The sequence below is a fragment of the Oculina patagonica genome, chromosome 6, assembly GCF_052425735.1.
Source record: "Oculina patagonica isolate OP01 chromosome 6, crgOcupat, whole genome shotgun sequence".
Taxonomy (NCBI): domain Eukaryota; kingdom Metazoa; phylum Cnidaria; class Anthozoa; order Scleractinia; family Oculinidae; genus Oculina; species Oculina patagonica.
In genome coordinates this window covers 21,039,011-21,060,521 of record NC_135763.1, presented here as the reverse complement: position 1 = coordinate 21,060,521, position 21,511 = coordinate 21,039,011, and the positions used below count along the sequence as shown (strand labels likewise).

Below are 21,511 nucleotides of genomic sequence, written 5' to 3'. Positions count from 1 at the left end.
TGGTTGTCATGGAAATTTCTGCTGGTACCCAGGCCAGGAGCTCAGTAAATGATCAGGTCGCGAGGTCGCGAAGGCTTCTTTCTGCGCGCCCGGCAGCGTGAGAACATCGACAAACCAGGCATGGTTCGCGGACGGCCTCCTAGTCGAGCTCTGAAAAGAGAGAAAATCCTTGCCCTTGCAAAGGTAAGCTTCAATTTGTATACGTAATTGGACTACATGCTGTCCAATTTGGAAATAATTTGATGAAAAAAATTCCGAGGGCAGCAAAAATTGGACGAGGCCGTAGGCCGAGTCCAATTTGGCTGTCAGAGGTGGCATGTACTAAAACCCGAAACAACGAAACGAAACCACCGAAACGAAACCACCGAAACGAGCGAAACCACCGAAACGACCGAAACGAAACCGCCGAAACAACCGAAACGGCCGAAACGAGACGAAATCACCGAAACAAGCAAAACCCATTACAATTATTGAGAGCTAACCGTAAACAGGCTAACCGGAGTGCATAGTAGGCTAACCTAAGTGAAACGTAGGCTAACCGGAGTGTGTAGTAGGCTAACAGGAGTGTATAGTAGGCTAACCGGGGTTTATAGTAGGCTAATCAGAGTGTATAGTAGGCTAAACGGGGTGTATAGTACGGTAAGTGGCGAAAATCTTGAAGTTTTGCTTGTTTCGGTGATTTCGTTTCGTTTCGCTCGTTTCGGTTGTTTCGGCGGTTTCGTTTCGCTCGTTTTGGTGGTTTCAGTGGTTTCGTTTCGGTGGTTTCGTTTCGTTGTTTCGGGTTTTAGTATATGCCGTCAGAGGTTACATATTAATTATATAGCTTTTAGTCAGTCAATCCAGCGCAAACAATAAACTTATGTCCAGAACGGGAAAAGCAATCAACAATAGTAGGCATAACACAGCACATGCAACTCACTAAAAGCATTGTATTCACAAATAATTAAAACTTAAACAAAACAGTGCAATTTTATTCACCTGAGTTTGCAAAGCTTGCTACAAAGTGAGTGAAAACACTGCATCAATCAATGAAAGTCGTAAACAAAGTGTCCGAAGAGCCTTACAACTTCTTGAATCTGACAAACTCCTTTCCACTATCTCGTTCGTACTTCATCGCCATCTTTTCTTTTCGAATTTCAGCAAAAAAACGACAAAAAATTGCATCTAGCTCATGACGATGAATATCTGACAGATTTCTTGATTCGCTTCGCTGCACTTACGTTCACCCAAGTTTTGTACTATTGGAGATGTTTTGCTCTTGGTTTTTGCTTCTTAAGGTGGATTTCCACTGACGCGTAAATATTTACATACGTAAAACGTGCGTAAAAAAAGATACGTAGGCAAATTTCCACTGTCGCGTAAAAAGTAATAAAAAGCGTTTCCTTTTTACGCGCGTTGAACGTGTGTAAATGCCCGCCATACTGAATTATCAAGTTGGTGAATAGAGTGCGTGATTGTCGGCCATATTGGAGAAGTGAAACAATAAGTTGTTTTCCCTTTGGGAAAAAATCATTAACATTTTTATGCAAATATCTTGTTGTTTGACTCTTCCAACATGGCTGCCATGAAAACACTTTGTACCACACGCTAGAAAAAGAAATGCGTGAATATGACCAAGAGGCATTTTATAAATACTTCCGAAAGACGCCATCAAGTAAAAGAAGATTTGAGGCGACCTTCCCGGATTCCCGGTTCAAAGCCTACGTGACCTGACGCCAGGCGTTTTCTTTCACTACTGCGTTCGTGTAATTTGGTTCTGTAGCCAGTTCTATAGATTATTTTTTTGAAATGTTAAGACTTTCTCGATGAGAAGTGTTTCTACATCTGAATGTTTTACCAAGTAAATCGATGGGCGATTTAAAACAAAATGGTTTTCCACATGGTAAGTGGTGTCATGTGACGAAATCCAAAAGTATGATTGGGTAAATCGTTGCGTAACCGCAGACAGCCGCGAAAAAGTTCAACTTTTTTCAAAACCCCCAAAATCGCTACGTGCGTAAACGTGTGCGTCACGTGCGTAAATACCTGGAAAAAAACGTGGCATTGGAAATTGGACAACGTAAATTCGACGCACGTAATCGCGTGCGTAAAATTTTACGTATGTTTATAATTTAGCCACCTTTAGTGTAGCTACAATCATTGACAAAAGTGTTGACACATTGTCAATTTACGCCCTTTTTATTGTTATGTGGACCAATTTCATCCTTTTGCCCCACCTTTCCAACCCCCTCCCCCCAATCAATGTTGTAGTTTGTTTCTAAGAGTCCTTTGCTACCATTTTACAACATTGGATGGGGGGAGGGGGGTATTTTAGCAGAGAGTCATGAAATTTATAAACTAGTGGTAAATTTGTCATAAAAACTGCAGAGCGAAGTCAATGTGTCAACTACTTTTGTCAAAGATTGTAGCTCCTCTTCTGACAACGTAAAAAATTTCTCTTTGTTGTTACTATTGCTGAAAAGCTCAAAAGGAATGGAAAAACGTAGCAAACTTGCCTTATAAAATTCCGCCGTTGTCGACTAACCATGCGAACAAGTTTACAGGGCTGACGCTATGCTTTGTGCTAATTAGCTAATATCCGTCACATGTTGTTTTTTCTTTGACTTGATTGGCTGAGACAAAACTGTCCAATTTTTCTTAAATTGGACAGTTTGTGCATTTTACCTGAAAGTCCTAATTGAAACTATCCAAATTTAATCCCAAATTGGACAGTTCTCAGAAATTAAGGAAAAATAGCTGCGCTGACAATATACAATTTACTGACAGCTATATAATTAGGAAAGGTAATTTATATATTGCGTACAAAAAGCCACGCGCGCTACGATCGGCGCGATAATTTGCTAGCTTATCCAGGCACAGGCAGCCCAAGCTCACGTTTGGAGCGGTCGGTAGGTATAAATTGGTGTTGCGTAACACTAGACCGTTGAGAATATTATAAGGCTTTGTATGGGATTTGGGTCGATTTTGCCGTATTTATGCTTAAAATACTGTAAATATACAAAATAAACTTACTTTTGCCATTTGCTGTGTCCTCTTGCCTGTTTTGCGTCTAGAAGTGGTGTTTTAGTCAATTTTTAAAACACCACTTCAAGACGCAAAACAGGCAAGAGGACACAGCAAATGGCAAAAGTAAGTTTATTTTGTATATTTACAGTATTTTAAGCATAAATACGGCAAAATCGACCCAAATCCCATACAAAGCCTTATAATATTCTCAGATATGTCCAGGATTGAACGCAAATTAGATGCATGTTCCTCATGACAGGCATCACAAAGTGTCCTCATTGATAAAAGTTCACCAAAACACACAAAAATCTGTCAAATATGAAGTAATATGAAAATGTCAAATAACACAGTCAAACATGAAGTACTCATTAAACAATACTTGCGTTCAATCCTGGACATAAGTGAATATTCTCAACGGTCTAGTGTTATGCAACACCAATATATACCTACCGACCGCTCCAAACGTGAGCGTGGGCTGCCTGTGATCCAGGGCTGCATTGTTTGACTTGTTTGGTATTTGAACATAAAATAAAGGAGGGAATATTTAGCATATTTTCCACGTTGCAGACAATGTAAATGGCAGACAGAGTGTTACAGGTTTAAATTCCCTGCTAAATGTCTGGGCGAAACGTCAACTGGACATTTTGGTCATCCCCCCCTACCCCCACCTTCCTCGTTAACGTCCACAAGGAATTTTGCACTTCTTCCTTTTTCCTGAAAAAAAATGGATCATTTCCTTTCAAAGGGTTTTGTTCACTAGTGCAATCTTGTCTATTAAAATAAGGTTTGATTGATTGATTGACTGCCCAAAATGTTTCACGCTTGTGTATCAGTCAATTCCAAGCAAGATCATTCCCCCCTCCCCCTGGCAACCCCCGGGCATTTGACCGCTGTAGTCGCACCTATGAACTGGTGTACAGATTACTTATTTTAGGTAAAAATAATAGAGGACCTGACCGTAGACCTATAAAAATAGTTGGTGTATCTTCAGTGTGGCGTGTACACGGAATGCACCCTGGGGTTTAGACCAAGTGTTTACGAGAAAACCCAACTCACAATGACATTTCAGCCCTGACCAAAGGGGCATTTGACCATGCAATTGGTTGATCAGACATTTTGAAAAAATAAATAAACAAATGGCTGGGGTTTGCCCAGGGAGAGGGGGGCATGATCTCGCTTGGAATTGACTGATACATTATGTGCATAACTGGACATCACTGGGTATAAGTGAACCCTTAGGAATTATTACCTTGTTTACTTATGAGGATCTGCAGTGTTTGAACAAAATAACACTGTTTGTTTCTTATAGGGTTTTCGTGGCCGTTCCAAGAACTGCTATAGTATAGCAATAAGAAGAGTGCAGAAAGCTCTGCAGTATCAGTACATCAGTAGAAGGTTGAAGAAAAGAGAAATGCGTGCGGTAAGCATGTCCACTGCTTTTACGTATATATCATGTCACTGAATAAACAATTTTTCTTCTTCTTTTTCTTCTGTAAGTTGGTTTTGTTTATATCCATTGACCATGACTGTTGTCACTTATTCAACACTTCCTTTTTCAGTTGTGGATCGCCAGAATTAATATTGCTACCAGAGAACACAATATCAACTATTCAACATTCATCAGTAAAATGGCTCAGGTATGATTCTTATGTCTGTGTTGCAATGCTGCACATACACCTTATTGCATTAAGGTCGTAATAAAAAAAAAGAAAAAAGGAAAAAGTTAAAAATGAAAATAATTTTTTTTTCGTACAAACAGCTTAAAATGGCTCAAAATTCGAATAAATCAATTTATCTTGTTATAACATAAAAAAGTGGACTGAAAGGGTGCAGATAAAAACTTGTGTGTTTTTTGTAAATGCTATCAGTTATGAAACTGCTTATTAATTCCTATTTATCTTTTTCTTTTTTCTATGACAATGTTATTGCAATATTAGGTGTATATATGTATTATTTTATTATTAAGTTAGGGAATGGGGGCCAAGTGAACCATTAGGTTTCCTAATTGGCCCCCATTACATATATTTTGATTGGCCAGTTGAAACTGACATGATTGAAAGGTTGGAAAAAGATGTAAAAGAGATGTAATTATAGCACACAGCACTGTAGTTAGGTACTAGAAGTATCCAATGCATTTATTTTCTGCAAATTATGAAGTGGAAGGTTTAAGTCCAGAAAGAGGAGTTTGGATACTGATCTTTGTTCATTATTGCTAGGTACACATTACATTTGTAAAATTTTCTTTTCTGGTGATTCTACAGCACATGCTGGGCCAGCTTTTTGCCAGGATTTGAAAAGTGGCAATTCAGAGATTGCTATTAAGGCCTGACTCCACCCTTAAGGAGGGTCTGAGGACAAAATTTAAGCATGTATAGCATACTTCTGCAGTTTTGAGGGAGAATTTAAATAACGATTTCCAAATTTGCTAAGAAGTAACTCTTAATACAGCAATTCATAATTTAATTTTCATAGGCCACCTGGAAACCCATCTGGCTAAATACCAGATGCTGGGATGCTAGTATCTATTCTACATGTGTAGTGAGCTGAATGGTTTTTTTTTTTTCCATAAATACATGCGATATTCAGTCTGCTTTCATTGGTAAAACTTTGTAAATGCAATAATTTCCAGTTTGCGTAGTGCAAAGCACTTGCAAATACTCCAGGTACATAACAAGCAATATTTATCTGATAAAAAATGGTGGCCATTAGTTAGTCAATTATTGGTGAATAATCTTTAGTTAGACCTTATGGAAGGCTAAAATATCATAACATGCATGATTGCAACCCTCCAAGTTTATTTTTTTCCTTAGTGGCCATTTGGCCACCGACTGCTCAGGTTTGGTCGCCAGTGAAAAATTTTAGTCGCTAAATTAAGCTTGCGCTTTCAATCCTTCTCCTCAATTTTAGTCACCAGGCTGGCAACTTTGGTTCCAATTTAGTCGCCAGCTCCAAAATTTTAGTCGCCACGGCGACTAAAATAGTCTTAACTTGGAGGGTTGGATTGGTACCTAAAGTTTGGATAATTTCAGACAGTGCTCTGATTGATTAGAAAGCTATGTTTTGGCGAGCATCAGAATCCCAACTGGTCAGAGGTTGACCAGTTGGTAATTTTGTATACGTAATTGGACTACATGCTGTCCAATTTGGAAATAATTTGATGAAAAAAATTCCGAGGGCAGCCAAAATTGGACGAGGCCGTAGGCCGAGTCCAATTTGGCTGTCAGAGGAATTTTTTGAATCTAATTATTTCCAAAATTGGACAAGCATGTAGTCCGGTTACATATTAATTATATAGCTTGTAGTCAGTCAATCCAGCATAAACAATAAACTTATGTCCAGAACGGGAAAAGCATTCAACAATTATAGTAGGCATAACACAGCACATGCAACTCACTCAGAGCATTGTCTTCACAAATAAAACTTAAACAAAACAGTGCAATTTTATTCACCTGAGTTTGCGAAGCTTGCTACAAAGTGAGTGAAAACACTGCATCAATCAATGAAAGTCGTAAACAAAGTGTCCGAAGAGCTTTACAACTTCTTGAATCTGACATACTCCTTTCCACTATCTCGTCCGTACTTCATCGCCGTCTTTTCTTTTCGAATTTCAGCAAAAAACGATAAAGAATTGCATCTAGCTCATGCCTCACGGCGATGAATATCTGACAGATTTCTTGCTTCGCTTCGCTGCATTTACGTTTACCCAAGTTTTGTACTATTGGAGGTGTTTTGCTCTTGGTTTTTGCTTCTTAGTGTAGCAAGCTCCTCTTCTGACAACGTAGAAAATTTCTCTTTGTTGTTTCTATTGCTGAAAAGCTCAAAAGGAATAGAAAAACGTAGCAAACTTGCTCCATAAAATTCCGCCATTGTCGACTCACAATGCGACCAGTTTACAGCGCTGACGCTATGCTTTGTACTAATTGGCTAATATCCATCACATGTTGTGTTTTCTTCGATTTGATTGGCCGAGACGAAACTGTCCAATTTATCTTAAATTGGACAGATTATGAATTTTACCAAAAAATCCTAATTGAAACTATCCAAATTTAATCCTAAATTGGACAGTTCCCAGAAATTAAGGAAAAATAGCTGTGCTGACAATATAGGATTTACTGACGGCTATATAATTACCGGTAAATGTACAAAGTCAAGGTGAACTCTGTACTCAGAACTAATTTATTTTGTGAATGTGAACCAAAGACCTGCATATTTCATGTTGCCTTCCTAACAGTGCACATCACGAAGTAAATGCAGATACAGAGCCATGTGGTTCTCAGGCTAGCAACATACTTGTGGTTAACTGTAAACAATATGTTTATTTCTCTTAAATCAACAGTGTAATATTCAGCTGAACAGGAAAATGCTTTCTGAACTGGCCATACATGAACCAAGATCTTTCAAGGTTTGTTTATAAAGTAAACAGTATGGGAGGGAAGGTGGGAGTTAAGAAGGGAGGGAGGGAGTTAAGGAGGGAGGCAGGGAGGGAAGGAGGGAGGGAAGGAGGGAGTTTGTAACATATTGATATTTTAGCATAAAATAAAGGTTAATGTTGGCAAGCAACCTTTGGCTCAGATGAGCCCGCATTCATCTCTGCGGTTCTCATCCGCACATTCATTCCCTTATTTGGTTATCGCTATTCAAGCGTAACATTCCATGCGAGTAATCACTTTCACCCTTCTCTGTGTTCTGCAAGTTCGTACCTTGCTCCAAACGTTTTCAATTTTGAACAGTGTCTCTTTTTCCTTCGCCCACCGCTAAAACAAGACTCCATGGAAACTTCTGGATTCACCAACGAAGTCCTACGTCTTTTACTGGCGCAAAACAACTTGCCCATTACGGGATCGCGTGAACAGTTGGTCGAACGTCTTGGTTCGATCACACCTCCACCTTCCTCGACCACCCGCACGAGAAACTCTGACTCAGCCGAGGCCGCATCGGCAGCCAAACAACCTCGTTCAAACAACCAGCAACCTGGTGGAAGTGGCGTTCCAGATGAGCCCCGCGATCCCACGCGGGAGAACGACGCCATTATAATACCAGAAGAAAACGGCAACAATCAACCGGCCCAGCAAGATGGCGCTCGCATTGAGGCCCTTGCGTCGAACCCCCTACTCAATCCAGTGCAGTTGGCCTCGTTGATTGGCAATATCGTCGACGAAAAGCTTAAGAACATTATGCTGCCCCAGCAAAACGTCTCGTCACTTCAAATAGCACCTTCAACGTCTGCTTCGTCTCCCCAGCGGTCAACAACTCGGCAACTTGGGGACCCATCATTTGTGGCGAGCCTGCTCTCGCAGCCGTCTACGTCTTCAAACGCCGATGTGCTTTCACCTTTGACAACGCAATCATCAACTCTTGCTGACCACGTGTCAACGAAGACCAAACAAAGTACGTTGAGTTTGATTTACTGCTGCCAGAAAATTCGTCCCTATTAACCGATAACGAGCTCACAGGAGTGTCCATATCTGTTGGTGGGAAACAAGTAGATCTCCCTAATCCCCATAAGAAGAAAACTCATGTCGATTCTATCAATAAATGGCTGTCCGCCTTCGCTGTATATTGTACAGTTTTGCTTACCTCCTTTCCCCGAAGGGCGGTTGAGTTGTTCACGTACCAGGAAATCATCCAATCAGCCCAACGGAAGTTTGCGGGCTTTGCATGGCTCTCTTACGACATCGATTTCCGTCGGCAAGCAGCCTGCAATCTTTCCACCAATTGGGGGGGGGGGGGACGGGACCCTCAGCTATATCTCATGAAATTTACGGGGCAGGCCAAATCCTGTTGTTCCATTTGTGGAAGTGGGGACCATTATTCTTACGGGTGCTCCCTTTCTGACCTTAGACCCAACAATACCCAGCGTGGACTCTGCAATAACTACAACCGAGGGACCAAATTCAGCCAGGACCCCTGCCCTTTCAGCCACCGCTGCAAAACCTGCCATGGAGACCACCCAGCTTACGGCCACGACGACCCCCCTTCAAAAACTAGAGGCCAGACTGATAAGAAATCATCAAATCGCTGAAGCCCTGCTGGCTATGACACCTCAGACCCCTGTGAATATCCCCCTCTTAACTGATCTCCTTAAATCCCACCCTAATCAAAATTTTGTAGCTAACCTTACTGCTGGGCTAACTTGGGGTTTTCGGGTGGGTTACCAAGGCAACCGTTTCCCTAAAACTGCAAAAAAACCTTCGTTCGGCTCATCAACATCCCTTACTCATTGAAGAAAACCTCCTGGAGGAAGTTGAACTTGGCCGCCTGGCAGGCCCTTTTGAATCCTCCCCCTTCCCAAATTTTCAGATCCACCCTCTTGGGCTGGTCCCCAAAAAGAATAGCCAAAAATGGCGCACTATTTTCCACCTCTCCTTCCCCAAAGGGTCCCCCGACAGCCTGAACGCCAACATCCCACTCGAACTTTTCACCCTCCAATATATTCGTATTGACAATGCCATTTCCTTGGTCCTTGAACATGGCCCCAGTTGTTTCATGACAAAAACCGATATCCAATCTGCCTTCCGCATTATTCCGGTTCATCCCGACGATTGGGAATTATTGGGCATGTCCTGGAAGGGTTGTTTCTTTTTCGACAAAGCTCTCCCCTTTGGCCTTCAAAGTGCCCCCTACCTATTCAACCAACTTTCTGATGCCCTGGAATGGCTACCGGTAGTTAAAAACCACCTCAATTTCCCCTCCATTATACATATACTGGATGACTTCTTTATTGCCCAGCCCCCACCACTTTCCCGTTGTGCCACAGCCATTTGCCGGGTTCTTACCCTATTTGAGGAACTAAATATTCCTCTTGCCCCAAAGAAAACTTTCCACCCCACCCAGTGCCTCGAGTTTATGGGCTAACCTCACTCTGTCCTATGAGCCCCTCCAGGGGACAAACTACATATCCGCTTAATGCTTGCCTCCTGGTCCTCCAAAAGATCTTGCCGTCTACATGATCTTCAGTCCCTCATTGGTACTTTGCACTTCGCCTGTCGGGTTATCTCCCCAGGTCGTCCTGCAACGGATTATCAATCTCACTAGGGGGGTCCGCAACCCGGGGCATTTTATTTCCCTCAATCAGGAATTCAGGAAGGACATTCTTATGTGGCAAATTTTCCTTGATCACTGGAATGGGGTTAGCCTTTTTCTTCCCCCTTTTACTGAGTCCTCTCCCCAAATTCACTTTTTTACCGATGCTGCAGGTGCCTTTGGCTATGGGGGTTTCTTCAATAACCTCTGGTTCCAGGGCAGATGGCCCCTTCCCACCAGCTTAACCCTGCCACCGGCATAAGCATCCAGTGGCAAGAGCTGTATCCCATTTATCTGGCCTGTATGCTCTGGGCTCCCCTATGGGCTAATAGGAGAATTTGCTTTCACTGTGACAACCAAGCAACCGTTGCTATTCTCTCTGCTAAAAGCTCTAAAATTTCCCGGATAATGAATCTTGTTTGTTTAATCACTCTGCAAACCTTAAAATTCAATTTTACATTTTCTGCCGAACATGTCCCTTGTCTAGACAACAGCATCGCTGACAGTCTCTCTCGCTTCCAGATGGCCCGTTTTCACCTTCTCGCCAGTTCCTTGCCAGATCCCTCATTTCCTGACCAAAGTTTGACTCTTCAGGCGGCCAGTTTCATCTACCACTCGGTTGCAGTGACCACCCGCCGTACCTACTCTTCCGGGGAATGCCAGTTCATTCATTTCTGCCTTCACCATGGGCTGGTTTCCCCCAATACCCCTTTGCTACCCAGTAGTGAGACTACCTTAATTCACTTTGCTACTCACCTTTCCAATACGGTTTCCTATGGAACTATATCTGGCAGCAGTAAAAAACTTGCATACTGAGTTTGGTTTTCCGCTGGACCTTTCCTCTATGCCCCTTCTTTACAAAACTTTACCAGGCATTAAGTGTTCGCAGGGTGTTTCCAAACGGGAGCCCTATCCCATTAAGATTTCGGTCCTCCACAAAATTTACTCTAAATTAAAGCCTTTTCATTCCCAGGAAGTTGACTCTTCCATGTTATGGGCTGCTTTCACCCTAGCATTTTTTGGTTTTCTTCGAAGTAGTGAGTTTACTTGCAATGGCAAGTTTGATCCCCATACTCACTTATCCAGAGCTGATATCAATTTTCAACCCAACATTTTTAGTCCGGATTTTGTTGAAATTACAATTAAAAAGTCCAAAACTGACCCTTTCCGCGAGACAGCCAAACTCACGATTGCTAGGTCAAACTCTAACTTATGCGCCGTCACCGCCCTTCAAGACTACCTTCTTCAAACACATGGACAGACTACCCCCCAGCCTCTCTTCACATTCCACGATGGGCGCAGCCTTACCCGAGCATCGCTTACCGATAACCTGCGTGCCCTTCTGCTTGTCTGTGGTCTGGATAGTGCAAACTTCGCCTCGCACAGCCTCGCACAGCTGCCCCCTATTGCCCAACAACACGGTCTTGTGTCTTGTGTTTTTTGCACGCCATAACATTAATTGATATTTTAGCATAAAATAAAGGTTAATGTTGGTAAGCAACCTTTGGCTCAGGTGAGCCCACATTCATCTCTGCGGTTCTCATCCGCACATTCATTCCCATATTTAGTTATCGCTATTCAAGCGTAACATTCCATGCAAGTAATCACTTTCACCCTTCTCTGTGTTCTGCAAATTCGTACCTTGCTCCAAGCGTTTTCCCTCCCACCCTCCCTCTTATCTTGTTACATTAAGTACTTGCAACTAATTCGAACATTATGGATTGTATCTCTCTGTTATAAGGTTCTACTAAGTTCTTAGTTTATCATTGTTCACTCGGTAATGCACTATAATGACTTTAAATAAACTTATGGGCGGGGAATTGCTGCCTGCGGCACTCCTTCAGCCCTGTGCTGGAGCCCCATCAGGGAGGGGACATTTGTTACTCTGGCTGGGTTAACTTGGCCCCACGTAATTATTCCAGCAACAATGTCCTCCTTGCAGTACAGGCATGGGGCACCCCCTCGGCATGGCGCCATGTGCCGAGGCCCCCCATCCAGTGGGTTTTTATCCGGTCGGTGGGTTTATCTGAGCCTTGCCAGTACATTCCCTGCCCACTATTGCCCAACAACACGGTCTTGTGTCGTTTTTTGCGCGCCATAACATTAATGTGAGATGCAACAAAACTAAAATTAACCACTATAATGGGAGCAGCACAATAAGATATACCTTAAGGTTACTATTGTTAGCGCCTACTAATTTTAGCGATTTTAGTGAGTTGGGCTAAAATCTCTAAATTTAGTACTCACTAAAATTTGTCTCGGTGAAGGTCGGGCAACAATTAAGAAGGATTGGGAGAGAGCTGGGATCGCCGTCATCGTGGAGAATGACTAATTTCTCTGACGAGGACCCACTTTGTCAATGATAATGTTTGTTCAATTTCAAGTGACTTTGTTCTATTGCTGAACATATATTTCCATCTTAGCTATGTATTAAAATTTTTTTTTTTTAAATTTCGGAAAATCGCTAAATTTTATAGTCGCTCAGAAAAAATCATTAAAATTAGTAGTCGCTAAAAATAGTAACCTTAAGGTAGTTTAGGGGTATACATGTACCTATTATGTACAGAGATAAATAACTTTTTGAATCTTTTCTTTTAAACGTTTTAACTTATTCCTTTCAAAGATGTAACTTTCTTCTTACCGATATTTGTTTACAGTCGAAACCAAAAAAGTGTGAATGTCAAAAATTATTTCTGAAATGTTTATTGTTTTGCAACCAATCAGATGCGAGACGTAACCACAACAAACCGCAAGAGTAATTAGTTAAAAGGTTTGGACTAGTCCGTCACAAGCATGGAGTGACATATCTTTGATATTACACATTTTGTATTATTACATTGTAGAGAACAATCAGGAGGACTAATTTGGTAAATTTTATCTTTCAGGCCCTTGCAGAACTTGGAAAGAGTCGTTTGAAAGATGGCTTACTGGCAGCTGTCCAGTAATAAATGCAATCCTCCAAGAAGATCATAAACCGCACTGTGGTTATTACCGTAGTGAAGAAGGCTGCATCACAAAGATTGATCAGCTACTATGTCATCCATCTTGCCCATATGAAACAAAAGCCAGATTTTTCTACTTATTTATCATGGGCACTTTGTCTGAACAAGCTGTTTCCCCAATCCATGTTGTAATGTGATGTTAAAAGTGTTGCAATAATCCCTATTTTAATTTGAGAGTAATATGGGATAAATAAATTTTACTTTGTTTGTCATTGATGATACTCAACAAGTTATCTAGGGATATACCGGTAATGGCATTATAATGTCACTCTAAGGGACTGTGAAATAATTATCAGGCTGGGGGGGGGGAACCACAAAGAGGGGTCATAAAGGAAAATCAAAGCAAGGATGGGGAGGGGGGGCTCAAAGTAAATTAAGTCATTCAAGAGGAGGGGGGCTTAACATTTCATTCCAAGTGTTTATAGGAAAACAAAAAAACAAAACAAAACAAAACTGAGGCTTGAGGAAAACAAAACTGAGGTTGTATAAAACACTGGTGGTGCCAGTGTTACTCTATGGCTCTGAGACATGAAAGATGAACAAGGGAGGCAAAAAAGCAGTGGATGTGTTCCATAATAGGTGTCTACTTAAAATTCTTTGAATCAGATGGCAAGACCGTGTTAGTACCAAAGAACTACTGAAAAGAGCAGGCATGAAACCACTGAGTGAAGAAGTTAAGTGTCGTTGATGGAAAATGATCTTAGGAAAGTTTGAAATGATGATTGCAATGTTGCTATGAGCTGGGCACCAGAAGGTAAAAGGAGAAGGGGAAGGCCAAAAACCACTTGGAGTCGTACATTGGAGAGAGAAAAGCAAAAAGCAGGTTGGAGCTCATGGGGGGAAGTGTGAAACACAGCAACCAATCGGGAAGGGTGGAAAAGCTCTGTGAATGCCCCATGTGCCACGAGAAGGATAGGTGAAGGTTTATAGTTCTCACCGAAAGACTTGATACAACCTTACTGTTACTGATATGCAATATGCATGGTGCAAGCTCCTTATTTTTAACATATATTAATTGATTTCTCGAATCGTCACTTTAGGACGCAGGCCTGTGCTCTAAATATATTTTATTAAAGCAAAATATTTTGCTTTCCTTGAAATGAACCAAAAAACCCAAATTATGGGTTTTTGCTTCTAGCAAAGCGTGTTTAGATAGGTTTTTTTTTTTTGGGGGGGGGGGGGGAGGTTGGGAGAGGAGCAAAATTTATTTCTTGACTTGTCATGATTAAAGAAACCTTTTGTCAGGCTCCCATCTCCTATTAAAATCTTGAGCTTCTTGTTTCTTAAGGCAATAGTCCATTTTACAGTTGCCTGCTAAGTAACCTGGCCTCTGAATGGTAGCGAGGCTGGAGGTGACCTTGCATTGGTACAAACCTCTCTGCTTTATTATGTAAATGCAAACTAGTTTTCATAAGAACAGTATGATTTACACAACAAAAGCAGCAAGGTCTGTATCAAAACAAGGTCACCTCCAGCCTCACTTATATTCAAAGGTCAGGTCACTGAGCAGACAACTGTAAAAATTAATAGGCCTATTAACTTTTCCGGCAGTCTCTTTCTTAGCTTCTACTGTGTAGAAACAAGTGAAATTTTGCAAGTGAGTTGTTTCTTCGGCACTCCCATGTAGTTAATTTATATGACGTGTTTATACTGTCAAAACTCAACATCACAAATTGAGAGTCAACATTGCAAAATGACCACCATAACTCAATCAACAAACCTTTTCTAAATCGAATGATATTTTCTGGTTTACAGATGCGTTAATTCTATCCTTTTCAAATTGACCAGTTTCCTTCTAAATCAAACAAATTTCATCGTTCACATTAAATCGATTAGGTTAATTTGATCATATACTTTTTAAATTGATGAGATACCTTCCAAATCAATCAGTTTCCTTCTAAATCGATAATTACCATACCCAAGATGCTTTGCTGGCATGTGATCAATGATGTATAAAATTGAACAAGCAACCTCATCGGTTGATTAATATATTATAGCGATAACCTTTATAGACGCAAGTTTAGAGTCTTTTCCAAATACATTCGGTCTCAACCTTTTTTTTTACCGGTAATTAATGAAATGATTGCCTGTTTTTGCAAATTTGACATCTGCCCTGCATCAAATGAGTACCGTAAAACCCGCATGCCGCACCTTTTTTCCAATTTCGCTCGGCGGGGTGCGGCTTTCTGCGGGCTTCGGGGTGCCGTTTTTCGTTCTGATGCTTTTTGGAATTATGTTTTACATGCTCAGAGGTCCAGTCATTGCTGCATCTTCGACTGCGTTGATGAGATCCTGTCAACAATGCCAGAGATCACCCATATTGTCAAGTTGGTTTCATTTTTGGCTCAACTGTGGATGACTGAGTTTTCTGTTCATGTTCATTAGTCGTTCGATGGGACTCCTGACTCACTTGATTGTCGACTGTCGCATCAAATGAGTAGTTTAAAACATCTGCCAAGTTTTTACCAGTTGAAGAACCAAAAGTTTTGTAGACTTTGTATCTGGGCATTCCAACGCCATAAATATGAAGCAAAAAGATGAAAGCATTCGGGAGGTCTACAATGTCCGTGAACTTTCATCTACACGAGAACGCCATGTGGGAGATGCAAGATGCAATCTACAGCGCTCTGAGCGCTGCCTGGGTTGAATGGACTAGTTAACTGCGCTGCGCAGTTCTTGCTCTGCACGCGGTTTATTTTTTTTTAACTGCGCTGCGCAGTTCTTGCTCTGCACGTCCTTTTTTTTTTTTTTTTTTTTTTTCTCAGTGACCAGACTGATGCCCCCGCTCGGCCAGGCTGGGGCACGCAAGGTTTAAAAGCTAGAAAACAGTTACCAATGGGAAATTTTCAGATGCTTTGATCTTAATAAGCATGTTTAGCGTGAGATGTCCGATTTTGAAGCGTTTTATTCAAACAAAATTCTAAATTTTCATGCCTCGAAAGAAAAATATATTTCAGCGGGCCAGAATCTGTGAATAAATACCATTACGTTGGTGTAAAAGAATGTGCTGACATGACAAGTTTCACTTTCGATCGGCTAGAGCTCAAGTCACGTAATGTTTTAAAGCTATTATAAGCTACCTTTCAAATCTTTGCGAATCCTTTGGTCTTTACTAAACAAATTTATTGCAAAGTATTTCTCTTTTAAGGGTTATCTATTTTTTTGGGGCCTGTGTCATTGAAAGGATTTTAGAGATAAAAAGAAAAATTCCCTTCACAAACTTGCTCTGACTTGTACCGCTTACGTCATTCGGTATGCTAGGGGAATACCCTCTGTTCTAAAAACAGCTTCAGTGTCCGCGCGTGGGAATTCGGCCAGAATTTGCATATAAGAAAAATTATTAATCGCGGCTAGAACAAGTCAACCATGAAAATGTCACACAAAGTTTGTCAGACGCTGCATTTTTACAACCGCCTATTGTAATACGAAAACCGAAACAGGGTCAAATGAATGTTGAACTGTTGAAGAGGTTCAAAAATAGTACTAACTTTATAGAAACTGCGAAACATTGTCACTGGGCCAGTTTTCAGTTTTATGTAAATAAGGAATACTGTCGAAATTCTCGCGGAAACTTACGTTCCTGGCGTGAAGCCAGACGTTCTTATGAATTGATCTTGCAGACCCAGAGGCAGTAGTTGTAAACTTTCGCCCCAAAAATCCCGTCGTCCCGATAAGCGATTTTTTGGTTTCACGGATCAGGATCGTGGGAATTAAATTTGGCCAGCATATAGCATTAGCATATAAGAAAAATATTTAATTGCGGATGGAACTAGTCAACCATGAAATGTCACGCAAGGTGTTTTCTTACCATCTTGTTTGTCAGTCGCAACATTGTTCGACGCAGGTAAAGGGGATAAGGGGAGGGGGGTGCTTTTTGTGTTCCCCCCACATTGCTCCCCTAAAGTGCTCGCGAGACCAGCGCAGTTGTAAGCTCTAAGAGCTCTTGTTAACTGCGCTGCGCAGTTCTTGCTCTCACGGGGTTTATTATTATTTTTCGTTTTGTCGGTGACCTGCACCAAACCTCCACTCGGTCAGGCTCATGTCACGCGATGTTTAGAAGCTACAAATCAGTAACAAATGGAAACATTTTCTTATTTTTTGTCTTTACAAAGAATGTTTAGTGTAAAATATTCGATTTTGAAGCGTTTTGTTCAAAGGAAATTCTAAATTTTCATGCGTCGAAAGAAAAATATATTTCAGCGGGCCAGAATCTGTGAATAAATACCATTACGTTGGTGTAAAAGAATGTGCTGACATGACAAGTTTCACTTTCGATCGGCTAGACCTCGAGTCACGTAATTTTTCAAAGCTATTATCAGCTACCTTTCAAATCTTTGCGAATCCATTAATCTTTACTTACAAAATTCAGTGTGAAGTATTTTGAAGCGTTTGAATCGAAGAAAATACTAAAATTTCACGCTTTAAATAAATACGCTTTAGCGGGCAAGAATTTACATTTATTTACATTACGTTTGTGTCCTGGAATGTGCTGGCGTTAACAAATTTTTACTTTCACAAGGCACTGATCGGCAAGAATCACGCAATGCTCTGAAAGGTTTAAATCTGCTACAAACGGAAACTAAACAAATCCTTTGGTCTAAACTTAGCATGTTAAGTGTGAAATATTCGACTTTTTAGCGTTATTTATTTTTGGAGCTGTGTCGTCTAGAGGATTTTTGAAATCTGATGGAAAACCACTGAGACAAACATGCTCTGACTTGCAAGGGTTACGTCATTGGTAAATTAATTCCCCCGGGAATTCCCATTCAGCAAAACACAGGTCTAGTGTTCTTCTCAAATTTGATTTAATTATTTGCTCCAATATTCCATTTTCGGAGCTGGTTATTCAATCTTTAAACGGTAATTCAAGACAACACTGGATGCTGATTTAAAAGAGTCTTTTGTTTCACGGATCAGGATCGTGGGAATTAAATTTGGCCACCATTAGCATATAAGAAAAATGTTTAATTTCGGATGGAACTAGTCAACCATGAAATGTCACGCAAGGTGTTTTCTTACCATCTTGTTTGTCAGTCGCAACATTGTTCGACGCAGGTAAAGGGGATAAGGGGGGGTGCATTTTTTGTTCCCCCCACATGGCTCCCCTAAAGTGCTCACGAGACCAGCGCAGTTGTAAGCTCTAAGAGCTCTTGTTTTTTCTCAGTGACCAGAGTGATGCCCCCGCTCGGCCGGGCTCGGGTCACGCAAGGTTTAAAAGCTAGAAAACACTTACCAATGGGAAATTTTCAAATGCTTTGGTCTTAATAAGCATGTTTAGCGTGAAATGTCCGATTTTGAAGCGTTTTACTCAAAGAAAATTCTAAATTTTCATGCGTCAAAAGAAAAATATATTTCAGCGGGCCAGAATCTGTGAATAAATACCATTACGTTGGTGTAAAAGAATGTGCTGACATGACAAGTTTCACTTTCGATCGGCTAGACCTCGAGTCACGTAATTTTTCAAAGCTATTATCAGCTACCTTTCAAATCTTTGCGAATCCATTAATCTTTCCTTACAAAATTCAGTGTGAAGTATTTTGAAAAGTTTGAATCGAAGAAAATACTAAAATTTCACGCTTTAAACAAATACGCTTTAGCGGGCAAGAATTTACATTTATTTACATTACGTTTGTGTCCTGGAATGTGCTGGCGTTAGCAAATTTTTACTTTCACAAGGCACTGATCGGCAAGAATCACGCAATGCTCTGAAAGGTTTAAATCTGCCACAAACGGAAACTAAACAAATCCTCTGGTCTAAACTTAGCATGTTAAGGGTGAAATGTTTGACTTTTTAGCATTATTTTTTTTTGGAGCTGTATCATCTAGAGGATTTCTGAAATCTGATGGAAAACCACTGAGACAAACCCTGACTTGCAAGGGTTACGTCATTGCTAAATTAATTCCCCGCAGAATTCCCATTCAGCAAAACACAGGTCTAGTGTTTTTCTCAAATTTGATTTAATTATTTGCTCCAATATTCCATTTTCGGAGCTGGTTATTCAATCTTTAAACGGTAATTCAAGACAACACTGGATGCTGATTTAAAAGATTTTTTTGTTTCACGGATCAGGATCGTGGGAATTAAATTTGGCCAGCATTAGCATATAAGAAAAATATTTAATTTCGGATGGAACTAGTCAACCATGAAATGTCACGCAAGGTGTTTTCCTACCATCTTGTTTGTCAGTCGCAACATTGTTCAACGCAGGTAAAGGGGATAAGGGGGGGCGGCGCATTTTTTGTTCCCCCCACATGGCTCCCCTAAAGTGCTCACGAGACCAGCGCAGTTGTAAGCTCTAAGAGCTCTTGTTTTTCCCGTTTAGTTTTGTCGGTGACCAGACGCAGACCTCCACTCGGTCGAGGTTATGTCACGCGATGTTTAGAAGCTACAAATCAGTAACAAATGGAAACAAATTCTTGTTTTTTGTCTTTACAAAGAATGTTAAGTGTGAAATATACAATTTTGAAGCGTTTGACTCGTGGAAAATACTAAATTTCCACGCTTTCAAAGAGAAATATAATTCAGTGGGCCAGAATCTGTAAATAAATGCCATTACGTTGGTGTCAAAGAATGTGCTGACATGACAAGTTTCACTTTCTATTGGCTAGACCTCGAGTCACTTAATTTTTCAAAGCTATTAATCAGCTACCTTTCAAATCTTTGCGAATCCTTTGGTCTTTACTAAACAAATTTATTGCAAAGTATTTCTCTTTTAAGCGTAATCTATTTTTAGGCTGTGTTAAAGATATGAAGAAAAATTCCCTTCACAAACATGCCCTGACTTGTACCGCTTACGTCATTTGGTAGGCTAGGGGAATACCCGCTGTGCTAAAAACGGCTTCAGCGTCCACGCGTGGGAATTCGGCCAGAATTTGCATAAAAGAAAAATAATTAATCGCGGCTGGAACTAGTCAACCATGAAATGTCACACAAGGTGTCTTTTTTTATCATCATGTTTGTCACTCGCTACATTTTAACAACCGCCTATTGTAATACAGAAAGAGGGGAAAAATTTTGAATTTTTAAAGAGATTCAAAAATAATACTAACAGTCTAGAAACTAGATTGGGAAACATTGTCATTGGGCAAAATTTAAGTTCTGTGCATAATCTCGTTCCCACATTTGCAGGTAGACAAGCCGGAAGGCGAGATCTGGCCAAGTAAGAAAATTCAATATTTTTGATTGGCTGCAAATCGGATTTGACCAGATCTCGCCTTCGGCTTCGCCCACGAGATCTGGGAACGAGATTATTCTGTGCAAAGAGAGAATACTATCGAAATTCTCACGGATACTTACGTTCCTGGCGTGAAGCCAGACGCCAGACATAATGAAATCAATATTCGGGGTTTGTTTCGAAAGCGGGTGTTTTTTTTTAGGGCGACCATAATTTGTTTGAGGCGGGTTAGGGTAAGGGGGGGGGGGGGGGGTCAACTTTTATGACAAAGGCTTTTTTTTCCACTGTCAGGATGTGGAATTTTTTATTTATTTATTTATTTATTTTATTTTTTCCCAATTTCACTTCAAGTTGTTCAGTATTTTTTAGTTATCTTTTTTTCATTCCCCCGCCATGGCTCCCTTAGGATGGTCACGTGACCAGCGCAGTTTTAAGCTCTAAGAGCTTCTTGTTAGTTTTAAAACCCAAAACTAAGAGGATCTTGATGAACATTATGCCTGGACTCAGGCTGGACTTTGGCAGGACTAGCTAGTACTGATGCTGAAATAATAAAATGTTTTACCATTTGAACACCGGTCTTGTATTGTTTTACTAAATAGGAACGCCATCAAATATAATAATACCGTAAAGTTCCGTGTATAAGCCGCACCTTTTTCCTCTAAATTCAAGTCAAAAACCGGGGGTGCGGCTTATCTACGGAAACATCTCTGGTTGGAGTTCTCAAAGGCCTAATTAATATTCATAAAAAAACTTCTCAAGACGTCATTGAATGAACATATAACAACCTGAAAACTTTGTTGTTGTTCACTACCTTTTAGTTCCTCTGCAAAGCTGTTTGCAGTGAAGTCTGCCAGTCATTCGAATCGTGTCTTTCCGCCGCGTGCGAGAAGGCACCAAGATAAACGCAAATACTCACAAGGCAAATGGCCGACCGCTTCGGTTTTTTATTGACCTTCACAGCAAATACATCTGCTGGATTAACAAACTCTTATTCTGCATGAAGTTTTTATCCTGTTGCGGGTAGCAGTTTCCAAGAATCTTGAAATAAAAACGTGGTTTCTTCACAGGTAACCAAAGCGTACTATGAGAGTTTTGTATGGATGTACTAAGAAGGCTTGTATGGATTTGAAATAAAGTTGAGAAAAATATCCCTTTTTACCGGCGAAAAGTTATAATGAAACTTTAAACCTTACCTGGTGTCACGTTTTTGTATTTCTAGTGCTTTAGAAAGTCATACGCGCGATTTTCGTCTTAACCGTCTTTTAGTACGCAACAGACGGTTAAGACGAAAATCGCGCGTATGAC

The 21,511-nt window shown here is 40.7% G+C and overlaps 1 protein-coding gene across 1 annotated transcript; it reads left to right on the top strand.

The window, feature by feature from the left end:
- Window positions 1–39: 39 nt before the first annotated feature.
- LOC144658803 (large ribosomal subunit protein bL20-like) lies at window positions 40–13,247 on the top strand. Its single transcript, XM_078519290.1, has 5 exons — window positions 40–183; window positions 4,316–4,426; window positions 4,566–4,643; window positions 7,343–7,408; window positions 12,915–13,247. Exons 1-5 carry the CDS (start codon window positions 49–51, stop codon window positions 12,972–12,974), a joined length of 450 nt encoding a protein of 149 aa, XP_078375416.1. The 5' UTR covers window positions 40–48; the 3' UTR covers window positions 12,975–13,247.
- The last annotated feature ends 8,264 nt before the right edge of the window (window positions 13,248–21,511 follow it).